General features: G+C 38.9%; 1 protein-coding gene and 1 long non-coding RNA gene across 4 annotated transcripts in view; one reads left to right on the top strand and one right to left on the bottom strand.

Annotated features, from left to right (window-relative positions):
- LOC148131287 (uncharacterized) overlaps window positions 1–11,924 on the bottom strand; it is a 64,640-nt gene extending 52,716 nt beyond the window's left edge. Inside the window, exon 1 of the long non-coding RNA XR_015748682.1 lies at window positions 11,709–11,924. This is a non-coding gene — a long non-coding RNA (uncharacterized LOC148131287). The remainder of the gene's footprint in view (window positions 1–11,708) is intronic.
- The window catches only part of CRB1 (crumbs cell polarity complex component 1), a 153,661-nt gene that overhangs the window by 36,825 nt on the left and 104,102 nt on the right, over window positions 1–12,734 (top strand). For all 3 annotated transcript variants that reach the window (XM_087960817.1, XM_087960816.1, XM_087960818.1), the window contains exon 2: window positions 7,691–8,278. In XM_087960817.1, the coding sequence (XP_087816943.1) occupies window positions 7,691–8,278 (588 nt within the window). The remainder of the gene's footprint in view (window positions 1–7,690; window positions 8,279–12,734) is intronic.

Genomic DNA, 12,734 nt, shown 5'->3' with positions numbered 1-12,734 from the left:
TATGACCTAAAGGCTTGTTCATTTTTCTTCTGCGATCCAATTTGTCATTAGCTTTCTGGAAAATATAAGGAATGCCTTCCAAATTATTTATTTATTTACTGTCCTGCTGCTGCCGCTGCCATTGCTGCTCTTCATCTTTTTTTCTATCCCTCTTATAGTGCAGTCCATCCTTTTGCCCTAGCCTCACTTTCTTCACCTTTATTTGGGACAAAGAATGGAGATATTACCTCCATTAGCAGCGAGAGCAATATTTCATTCCTGAAGAACACAGAGTTCCCTCTGTTCGACTGGAATTTGATACAAAGTATTTTTTTGTTTTATTTCATTTATAATTATTTCATTATTAAATTTGTTTGCAGCCCATCTCGCTGAAAGATAATGCTGCTTTGATAGGGATGTAGGGTGCTATGAGCCTTATATGTAATGCATTTGGACAAGCCTTGCCTGGGGAAGCAGGAAATTATGAGGTCATTAGAAAAAAATATAAACATAGAGCAGGGCTGTCAAACTCCTGGCCCGTGGGCCAGATGTGTCACATGCTGGCCACGGCCACACCCAGTTTGGAGAACGGAAAAAAAAGTCCTGATACATCATGTGACACCGCTATAACGATGTGAGTTTGACACCCCTGACATACAGCAATAAGGAAATAGAGTGCTTTGCAGGATGAGTGGAGAAGTTTAGGGGGGGGAAAAGCTTGACAATGCTGCGGCTATACACTTAAATCACATGAGTGTAAGTTGTGGACTTTCTCATTCATCTATTGCAGTTGAGAAGATTATTTTGCTCGTACGCTATTGGAACAGATAGTGCATTTATATTTTGTCCACGAATGAACAGCAAGGGGCTTAAGTGAGCCTTACTCCTGGGAAAAGAAAATGATAATGGACTGATGAAATCTAGTAGTGTAAATCTTGAAGACTGGCAATGAATATGAAGGATATAGAATGCCACAATCAACAGCACCACCATTTGCTTATCAACAGTATTGCCTGTGATACACAGCAGAACAGATCAGCAGCTTTGTGGTCTAGACTCTACAGAGATCCTTGACTGGGTGAAAATGCCAAAAATAAAACTTAGTGCTTTTCTGTAGCCTCTCTGCCCGGCTTATTTTAATTCATTGCCTACTGTTCTGTATGATTCAAGTATCCCATTTCTCTTTCTTTTCATATTGTATATGACTGAGAAAAAGCATTCCATGTCTTGGGCTCTTCATAAATTATATGCTTATGTTCTTATTCTTTTTGGCATCCCCTTAAGAGTCATTATGTAGCACTAGAAAACTCAAGATAGCATACATGGTCTTCTGGGTTTGATTTGCTAGGGAGTTCTTAGTAGGTTTACAGGATGCCTCCTTCACTATCTGTCACAACCCATTGCAAATAAATTGAGACATACCTAGGTATACCAAAGCAATAAATTCCTTAAAGCCATGCTTAATACCTTAGGCAACAAATATATGTCCAACAAAATATGTTATTTCAATTCCTATTTAGGATTTGAAGATATTTTATTGGTACCATGAATTGAACATGGTTGGGTATAATCTCATTGGCAGGTTGGCCTGCTTGAAATAACCACTTGACTACTAAAAATATTTGTACAATTCTAAGATACGGAAGAAGAAGAAAACCTTTGCTGATGCATAGAAATCAGCTCTAATTGTGGCTGTTTAATTTTAGGGAATATTGCAAAAGAATTTTTTATTATTTACTGAATATGTGTCTTGTTAAACAGTTATTAAGTCCCCAAATAATGGAGGTGATAAAAAGAGGTCAGCTAATAGGCCAAGTTTAAAGAGACTGGAACTGAGAGAAAGGAAGAAGGGAGAGTTTCAAGAGTCAAAAATGGCATTTATATCAAAGTGGGGCATCAGATCTTCTCAATGCTTCTCTTTCTTGGATAATTATCAACAGGTTTTGCTCTTCTCAGGCAAAAATCAGTAAATGAGAGTCCCATGTTCTGTCCTCACAACACATTGCTCTGTGTGCAGCTTGACATGCAGCTAAACCTACCTATCCTCCAATAAAACAGACTGTGTGCATGGATCTGGATGCTTTATTGAAAGAACAGGATACAGTGAAACAGCAATGCTCTTTGTGTGGGATGTGGGTTTGTCATTGAATGAACATGTACCACAGATTTAAGATGGATTCTTCTTTGTGCTTCTGTCTCCAAATGCTAAAGGAAAATGGAGTTTGGCTTCCCAGTGGGCGCTTGTTTTGAGAGTGTGGGCTGATGGGTAAAGGGGTTGGGTCAGCTTCAAAACAATATAATTGGTATTTGTCCCTCTGACCATTAGATGGTGCTAGAGAGCAACAGTAGAGATAAAAGTTATGTGCTGGGGCATGACATCCCATCTGCCAGGAAGGAACAAAGTAAGTTTGCTGCAACTACTAACTTTGCCTTTAATAAGGGACACATTCATGGCTGTGATATTTTTAGCCAGTTACAAAGCATGGACTTATGTGAATACTACTTGCTACGCAAACCACTCTAGCCTACCATCATGCAGGTCATTTCTTATTATTCTCAATTCCTTTTTTTTTTCTCCTGCAAAGTAGATCCATATCCAAATAGAGACTAAGTAGTAGCCACCCATCATTTTTATTTTCTAAAAGAGGGTATGGATTATGGAAGCCATTTGAGGCTCAGGGCCAATCTTGAACAGAAACATTGTACTGGAAGCTGAAAATCCTTGTTTTGCAGCATTGCAGCTTAACAGTTCTTAAATTAAATTAGTTTTTAATGTAGAAAAATCACACATATCTGAAATGCAAGAGGTGACAAATGAGGTGTCCATGACTACATTGGCACTCTCAGGTGCCACATTTAGAATTCTTGCACTATTGCAGGCTGACATGCAGTGCGGGTCATTGACAGTCCAGAAGGCTATTGTGTTGTTCCGTGTTGTACTTTACTGTACTGTGGTCACTGTAATGATCTTTGTGGAAATACAATTTGCATGAAGGAAATAGCAACTATTATTGTATTCTGCTACTCTTAAGATATGTGGGTCTAGAAGCTAAAGCAAAAATGGAAGGATTGCATACAATCCTAAATTCAGCAATAAATTTAAATACTAATATAACTTGTGAATTGAGGGAGGGGGAGCAGGAACATTGGAATTTCATTTCATTTGTAAAAACCCTTAACATTTTATGTGTGTCTTTCCCTAATATCTAAACTATGATATTCTTGTCCCAACAATACACGTTTTTTTAGGCATAACATGATGGATTCTTTTTGGTTTATCACACCATTTCCCTTGAAAAGAATCCATTACAGATTATTCTGATATCCCTGCTCTGTTATTAAAAAAAATATCCCATATTGCTATGGTTTCAGTTCTCTGTAGGCCTAAATTCTCCAATAGCTAGAAAGAGTCACAGGCTGGTGTATTCTGCCAAAGGGACAGGCTATTCAATGAACTAGGAAAGAGGTGTGTATAAAACACATCCCACAGACTGTATTAGAATTCCTTCTATTGCTCCTTGAGTCCATAGAGTGAGATTTCAGAGACTCAGAATGCAAGAAGAACATTAAGACTTACAGAGATTTAAAGCATTCATTTCATGTTTAAAAGAGAAAAAAAAAACCACTAACTACCACACATCCTTTTCTGAATACCCTGAATTTACCTTAAGGATGCAGACCTCAATATAATACACATGTCTAATGCAGCCTTGAACCAACAAAGCACATTCTTGCTCTAGAAAAAAAAAATTACCAAAAACTTTAAAGTGAACCCAGTTCCTGGAGAAAAATAGATCTTATTCATTTATTTATTCAATTTTTATAACCACCCATCTCACATCTCTTACTGTAGGTGACTCGCATTATTAAGATAAGCAAATAATATAACCAGTAAAAAAAAAAAGAAACCCCAAATCAATAAGTAATGTAGTTAGTCCTCTTTAAAACCCAAAATTAAAACCAAAAAATATAAAAGATAGGCAAATGAAAGTCATCAATCAATCAATATAGCCACCGGGCAGGTCCTAAATTGTCACTTGATACCAAGGCACATTGACACAACTATTGATAGATCCTTTCAAAAGACAAGTAGGATTGGGGCCAATCTAACCTCTAGGGGAATGATATTCCAAGAGGCAGGTGCTATGCAGTGGTGAGATTCAAATATTTTTACTACGTTTCTGTGGCGTAGCTAGGTGGATGTGTCCAGGTGGTCATATGATAGGTGGGCGTGGCTAGGTGGTGTTTTTTTCCCCTTTCGCAGCACCTCCGCCCCCATTTTTTGCATACTGGGCCTCTGAAGCTTGGGAGCAAAAATGGGGCACGGGGGGGCCACACAGCATCCACCCTTGCACCCCGTTTTTTGCCTACTGGGCCTTAGAGAAGCCTCCTGGTGAGGTAAGTACAACAGTGAGGAGGGGATCATCTGTGCCGGGTGATTTAGATTAGCTGGAAAACAAAAAAATTCAATGCTTTCCTGCTTTCTAGCTAATCTAAATCACACGGCACAGCTGATTGTCGGAAACACCAGTTTGGCCAAACGGGTAGCAGGGTTTTTTTACTATCTGTTTGACCAAACCGGTAGCATGTTTTACTATCGGTTCGCTTGAACCGGGCCGAACCAGTAGAATACCACCACTGGTGCTATGGCAGAAAAAGCTCTCCTCTGGGGTCCCATCAGATGACATTCCTTAATAGATAGAGCCTGTAACTTTTCTGCTAGACCTGATAGGACATGTACATGTAACTAGGAAGAGACGGTTTCATGGAAATAACTATGCAGTCCTTCCTTCCTTCCTTCTTTCCTTCCTTCCTTCCTTCCTTCCTTTCCTTCCTTCCTTCCTTCCTTCTTTCCTTCCTTCTTTCCTTCCTTCCTTCCTTCCTTCCTTCCTTCCTTCCTTCCTTCCTTCCTTCCTTCCTTCCTTCCTTCCTTCCTTCCTTCCTTCCTTCTTTCCTTCCTTCCTTCCTTCCTCCCAGTGGGACACTCATTACCACAGTGAGTCCACTCACTTTTCTGCTAGTTGACCACTTCTGTTTCCATCCATCTTTTGCCAGTAATGTAGACTTCTCAAGGGATGTTTTTTAGGCCATGTACTATCTTTTGTGTTAGAATGGTGTGCATTGATCACATTCCCTAAAAAACATAGACAGGAGAAACATGGGATTTCATTTAATTAAAAATATGATCTTGATTCATTTCAGTTTATGTATCCCATGTATTTAATAATTTCCTCCGTTCAATCATATTAACAATTACAATTGAGCAGCAACTGTACAGACTTTTCAAAGACTCTGAAGGACAGTCACTTTTCCATAGTATCTGGCTTCCTGATTTATACTACAATTGTGTTATAATATCAGATGTCAATCCTTCTGTGGGATTATTTTTAGAAAAAGAATTTCTGCTATATCTTGATTAATACTAATACTAGCCAGTAGATGGCAATCTTTAATGTGAACAAAATCTTCCTGGGAAAACTCGTTACTTCAAATGTAATATATTCCATTTTCTAAGCGGGAAAATCCTCTTGCCAAGCTTCTCAGTTACATCAAAAGGCTTTAACAATGGGGTAAAATGTTTGGCACTAATTATTTGAATAATTAGGTTAGTGCCATAATGTCTTTTAAATAGACTCTGAGCATTACTTCATGTATCAGTCAGTCTAAATTTAGAATGATCAGCAGTTTATTTTAATATTTTTAGATCTTAAATTTTTCTAAAAATTTTTTGTCAGAGCAGGTCACTGCTAAGTGATCTTAACTGGTGGAAAACAGAAGAGAATTTGTGTGGTTCTAATTCTATATACAAAGCTACTAAGACTCAGCTCCCGTCATCACTGCGGGCTTTAACCTACACCCCATCCTTTCTCTCACACTCTTTACTCCCCCCTGAAAGTGTTAATTGGGACAATATTCTTATTTCAAGAACAGATGTTTGTAGCTCAAGCATGAGGAAGCACTTGTGCCTGTACACAGCATGATTTTACCCCCTAGCAAGGGTTACTCACAAAATAGGTCAGTATATACAGGAAAGGTAGTTCCCATGGAATCAGATACTCACTTTCCTGTGCGAAAAGGCCAAACTCCGGGAAGTTATCTATGTTCCCTTTTCAGGGAGATACGTATGCCAAGTAAGCCCTGTGAAGAAGGAAATTATGTCTACTTACAAAAGAATTTCCTACATCTTCTAAATATCCAGACGTTTAATGAACGCTCATATATTTTGGACCAGGTCACATGTGACTTTTCAGTACATTTTTAAAGACAAGAGAGCTGAGATGTAAACGTGAGCACACTTTATATTCTAAGGCAGAGGAGATTCAATACCGTCCTTCAATACCGCCAAATCTTGTTCTCAAAAATTTTAAGTATGGGAAAGTCTAAAAACAACCTAGGGAGAGATATTCACTTTTATAAGTTTATGCTGTCACCAGCATCTCCCCTTATATTTTTTTAATCTCATAATTTACTATATAATTATACTATATAATTACTATATAATTCGCCATATAAGAACTACTGCAGGGAAGATATAATCTCCTTTTTAGGCTTTATTCTTCTTTGAGATGTAACATTTGCAGCTTTCCAGCTAATCATTTGGATAGCTGATAATAAAATATTTTTCTAAGTAAAAATTGGGGGGAAAATGTGGCACAGAGAGAGGAAGAGGGAGAGGAAGGGGGAAGAGGAAGAGGAGGAGGAGGAGGGGGGAGGAGGAGGAATAGAGACTCAATTTTGCAGCTGTATAAAATACAGCATCTTTAGAAACTAGAAAAATCTACTTCTTGCTTTGTGGTAGTTGATGATTCTTCAAGCTATGATCTATCTAGATCCCTCCATAACACTCTATATTTACATTTTAAATGATTGATACAGTAGGGTTTTTTTTAAAATACACACACACATTCTCATATATTACATGTTATTTTATTTACGTTTTAAGTCACCTGAAAGAAAGTTTGTCTGATACTTCCTACCATTCAACAAATTACAATAGGTCAGGGGTGTCCAACCTTGGCAACTTTAAGACTTGTGGACTTCAACTCCCAGAATTCCTGGCTGAGGAATTCTGGGAGTTGAAGTCCACAAGTCTTAAAGTTGCCAAGGTTGGACACCCTGCAATAGGTGCATGAAATATTATTTTCATGTTTAAATAGATCAAGCATTATGCTTACTGTTCTGCAGAACAGATCCACGATCTTCGTCTACTGTCTTGAAATCCAGACTGAATACAGACAGAATATTTTACTAAGGAAAGGGAATTGGGGAGGGGGGAAGGATGGGGGAGGAAAATGGGCCTGTGTGAATCAAAATGAACCTTGTGCCAAGTATAAAAGTTCAGCTCCTTTTTTTTTGTAGTGCCTTTGAAGGTTTGTGAATTATCCATATAACAGTAGAAGTAGAAATGAGAGTTCCTACTCATTTGGAAGAAAAAACAGCTTACCCCAGAATAACTATGGCAAAATAAGTAATTGTAAAATAATTATGTATATAGAACAGTAAGATACGTTTGTCCCAATATTGATTTGTAAATACTTTGAGGACTTCCTGATTATGAGATACAGTATATAAATGCACTTTTAAGCCCTGAACAAGAGAGCTTTTTCTATTAAACTAGAAAAGGGGAGTGCAAGTTTTTCTTGCATAGCTCATTTGCTGATTTGCTAAAAGCTGTCTATTAATTTTTCTTTTGTGTTTCTGTTATTTTTAGAATCACTTTGCATGAATGATGGCCCCAAGTGCCTGTCCGGTTCTTGCCAAAAGGACTCTGAGTGCCATGCGGCTGCCACGGCCGCTAGTTGCCACTGTCTGGAGTCATCAGAGGATATTTCGGCAGAAGATTGTATTAAAGAAGCGCATGATCCTTGCTCTTCTGTCCCTTGCCTTCACAACGCTACTTGTGCAAGTGTTCCTGGAAACCTTGACTTTACTTGTGATTGTCCCATGGGGTACACTGGCACTGTTTGTGAAACTACCACTAGTTTGTGTGACTCATATTTCTGTAGGCATGGAGGCACCTGCCAGGATGAACCTGGTGGTTTCACTTGCCTCTGTGCCAAAGGATTCACAGGTACACACTGTGAAATTAACATTGATGAATGCCTTTCCAATCCTTGCCTCAATGGAGCTTTGTGCAGAGACAAGATCCAGGGATACTCCTGCTACTGTGTCCCAGGTTACCAAGGGAAATATTGTGAACGGGACGTGAATGAGTGTGCTTCTGAACCTTGCCTAAATGGTGCCACTTGTTTGGACCTCATAGGGAAGTATGAGTGCATTTGTCTTCTTGAATACACAGGTAAGAACTGACAAAATTAGTATACACAAAACCTATATTTTGCAAGGGGGGGGCAAGACACATTCCAGACAGCTGCTCAAGTCCCCTTGTTTTGGCAAACCTATGAAAATTCTATGAACAGGCAGTGGAATCCTTGCATTTGTAATTTGGAAGTGGGTATGTCAGCATGCTATAGGGGACATGGTGGCTAAGACGCTGAGCTTGTCGATCAGAAAGGTCGGCAGTTCAGCGGTTCTAATCCCTAGCACCATGTAACAGAGTGAGCTCCTGTTACTTGTCCCAGGTTCTGCCAACCTAGCAGTTTGAAAGCATGTAAAAAATGCAAGTAGAAAAATAGGGACCGCTTTGGTGGGAAGGTGTTCCATGCGTCTTCAGCATTTAGTCATGCTGGCCACATGACCACATGTCTTCGGACAGTGCTGGCTCTTCAGCTTTGTGACAGAGATGAGCCAGAAAGGACTAGCGTGTAGGAGGGGGACCTTTACCTTTATGTCAGCATGCTATGCTCTATCTATGGAATACACGGAGAAAAGATTCTCCTGTTTGATGTTAAATTGCATTAGTGATGGTGTCACCTAGGTGGGTAATGAAATGTTTGCAAGCAAACAATAAAAGAACATCAAAGTTCCCACAAAAGCATGTTTTACTTTGTGTTTGCTGTATGTGTCTGATCAACTGAGTGTACCTCATTGTCCAGGGCAAGTATTAGGATATAATGTGGGAAATAACATTCTCAGGTTTCTGTGTCCTCCTTGAGTTCCTTTTCCTTTCCACTTCCCTTTTGAGAAACTTTGTTGAACAAGATATAACTATCTAGAACTCTGTTGTCTTCTCTTTTGAAGCTGAACTTCCATAATTTCCACTTCTATCAGTCTTTACCTTCTTGGACCTCCATGCCTGCTTAGTTTCCCTATCGATCTGCTTGACCTACCGTACTTACCGTACTGTATACAGCTTTCTCTCGCATGCTAGGAACTGTCAAGTTTCATGCTGCTTTTCCACTCAGCAGTGCTACACACTGTTTCACATAACATATGCTGTGGTTTCACTTTCCCTTCATTTCACTTTACCAGCTGTGGACTGCAATCTCGTTATGGACCTAATATTCCCTTACCATTTCACCCTGGGATTGCAGCTACAGGGATTCTATAAGAACCACTCTAAATTATGCATCAGATTTTCAGATCACCTTCATCAAAGGCCACCTTGTTCTCCACCTCTTAGAAAGAGACATTTTCATATGTCCTGACAAGGTGGTTATGCATTCCTGAAGCTTTGCCTTATCTCTCATAATGCTGCATATTTTTCAGCACATAAGAATATTTCTGTGAATCTTAAATTCACTTTTGATTTTTATCTATCTATTAGATTATTGTCTTGCCTGTCAAAGAAACCATAGGGTTATCTAACCACTGTTCGGTATGAATCATTTATAGGGTAAATTCACAAATCCCAAGAAAAAAAGCACAGTTGGAGATCAATGCAATATGTTCTTGTTTAACCTCACTTCACACAATATCATGTGAAATCTCACCATGAAATTTCCAATAATATTTCTTAATATTACACATTGTTTCAATAGCCCATTGCTGTATTGCAGCAACTGCACATGAAAAGGCAGAAGATATTTACTTGCAATTCAAATTTCTTATCAAGTGTATTCCATTAAAATCGTTGGAACTGATGTATATAAGGGGCACTATCCACCATTACTGAAATCAATAGAATTAACAAATGGTGTTTTGATGGTAGGCCTGTTTTCAACAAAAACATCAGCTTTTTTTTTCTTAAATACTCTAGTAGGCTATATTTTACAGTCTGATACATTTAAAATAGTATTATAAGGGTTTAAAAAAACAGTTAAATTGAAATTGCTCGGTGTTTTCTATGAATCTGGTTCAATTTCATTTCTTGTGCTTATTTGAATAAATTTGTCCTCCAGAACCTCACTGGCACCATCTAATTGATCTAATTGGCCCTTTGTATTTATTATATTATCTCATTCACTCTGTCTGAAGGGTAGAACATCTATTTACTTTGAAAAAGAATCAGTATTGAAAGAAAGGGATGAAAGCTAAACAGGAGGTGTGCTAACTAGGCTTTGAGAGTAGGGCCTTCCACATTATTACTGTTTTCATTCCCCAAATTATGAGAATCAGTTCACTTCTGCTGACTTGGGGGCAAATCCAAATTGCTGTAGCAACAAAAATACCCTCCCTCATTTCACTCAAATGGGGATGGAATGGAGGAACCCTTGAAGTCCAGTTGACCCAATGCTTTAGGATCTCTCTAATCTCTTAAAGAGGAACCGTGAGACCTCTCAGGACCTGAATGTTGGAGTCAAGAAGAGCAGAAAAGCAAATATTCTTATCGGTGGGAAAAAGAGTTTGCAGCCATTTTAGCTGCAAGGCAGCTGAGCTGGAAATAAATCAGCTCAGCTCTCCAGCACCACTCAAGTCCTGGGGACATCACAATCTGGATCTGCTTTCATACTGGCACAAATCCTCATGCTGAAGTGCCCTGAGTGCATTCCTGGATGTATGTTGTTATTCCGGAGAATTGTGTGGTTTCATCCTGAAAATTTTAATCAGGAGCATAGCTGACATGTAAAACAAATCGGAACAAATAACCCTCCAATAAATTAAGTTTAGCAAACAATTTCTAAAAAGATAAGGAGCTTTGGTAGCCAATAACATATAGTGTACAAAAATCTCTTCTCCACCCCTGGGTAATAAATTGTCAAGGAGTATGGGGATTATGTCAAAAAGTAAAAGTAAATCTTTTCTGTTGAGTGGCAGAGACTTTATTTTGATGTCTGTCTTCAGTTAAGATCCATCACATGGACACCAAATAATATTTCAAATAAAAAAAATGTGTTGCTTTCCTGCCACCCTGCTGCTACCAGTATGTGTCTCGGTCCAGGGCAAGTGATGAGAAGAACTACAGAGCCACAGGAAAGACAGAAAGGAGAGAGATGGAAAAGCCCATTAACTGCCAGTACGGCTGCTCAGAAATGATCACATTCAACCTGGACCTCCTGTTGTATGTAGGAAGCTGCATGACATGACTCTGTTAGCTAAACCAAAGGCAATAGCTGCAACCCAGGAATAAACTCCTTGATGAAGCGGAAGACAGGCTCACCATTCAACAACAAGAAAAAAAACTAGTATTAAAAAGGGGGAAAGAGAAAATTAAATCATCCAGACAGGATTTGGGATTGCTCAGCAGGGTTGGTGGCCTATATCGGGAAGAGAAACCTGAATATCAAATGGAAGAAAGAGTAGTATTGTCCTATTTCAAAACTTTCCCCCTCTCCCCATTTTCTTTTTAACATTTGACCAATCATTTGGCTGATCATTTACTGTACCATGAAACATGCCACAGATGGAAACAGGGTTTTCTTGTGCATTTGTTGCTTCAGTCACCTTACCTAGAAAAACGTCTTCCTCCAATTGCCAAAAGCAGAAAGTTTTCTACAGTAGCATTCATACTTTTCTACTTCTCCCATGCTTTGCAGTTTTCCATCCAGTTGAAAACTGAGCCAATCCTGGATTGTTATGAAAATCCCTTTCTGGCAATTCTGCCTTTGATTCTTTCCCATTTAAGCATAATTTCAAGTTGAGATACCTGCAGGAAAAACAAGAAAAACAAGAGCATTCTCCCCAGTCACTAGTCCTATTGCATATTCTAGGAATGCTGTCTGTTTTTAAGTTTATTTTGTTTGGCTCCTTCAATTCAGTAGCTTTGTTTAGGGAAGTATAGCACAAGAATCCAAACACAGAATTGTCATAAGGGTTAAAAACAGCAAAGAAAGTGTGCCATAAAATATAAATCCAAAGAGATGTGCTGAGATACCCTCTGGAGAATAGTTTTCTAGCATCCATGCCTAAAATAATAAGAGTAATAATTCCATAAAGGGCAGTTTTGTGTTTCTGCAATAGTAAAAGAGTGGGGTTTTAAAGCCCACTTAACAGAATGATTTATCAGCAGCTCCTGCTGTTGTTCGGGTGGTTGTTTAGTTTTCTGCAGCTCACTGTGAGTGAGATGTGTTAAATGCACAAGCCAGAGGGAATCTTGCATGAAACTCCCAAGGTGTCTCTGCTGGTAATAAAAATCCTCATTTACTCAGTCAGAGGTAGCTTGCCTCTTGCTATTAGCCCAGCCTGACACCATGAATCACAGTGGGAAATCATCCACCCTCATCTCATTTCCCTGGGATGTTAAAAAAGCTTATAACTTTTGATATGTATGCTGAGAGCTCGCAATAAATCAGCCACAGTAATGCTAACCAAATGCTCTCGTTACCGGCTCAGGGTTGCAAGTTGCTCTGTGAGCTCTCCAGACAGTTTTCTGCAATTGATCTGCTGGATGATTTTTTTTTTTTGTCCCCTCCATCAAAGAGCTAAGAAATGTCTCATATAATTTTCACTAAAAGAAAGGGGCTTAGTATGCCTGA

Source organism: Notechis scutatus, chromosome 3 (genome assembly GCF_049901735.1).
Source record: "Notechis scutatus isolate UNSWTSFEM ecotype Mainland chromosome 3, rNotScu1.2, whole genome shotgun sequence".
Classification (NCBI taxonomy): domain Eukaryota; kingdom Metazoa; phylum Chordata; class Lepidosauria; order Squamata; family Elapidae; genus Notechis; species Notechis scutatus.
The sequence above is the reverse complement of the archived record's forward strand: the minus strand, read 5'-3'. Positions and strand labels throughout refer to the sequence as shown.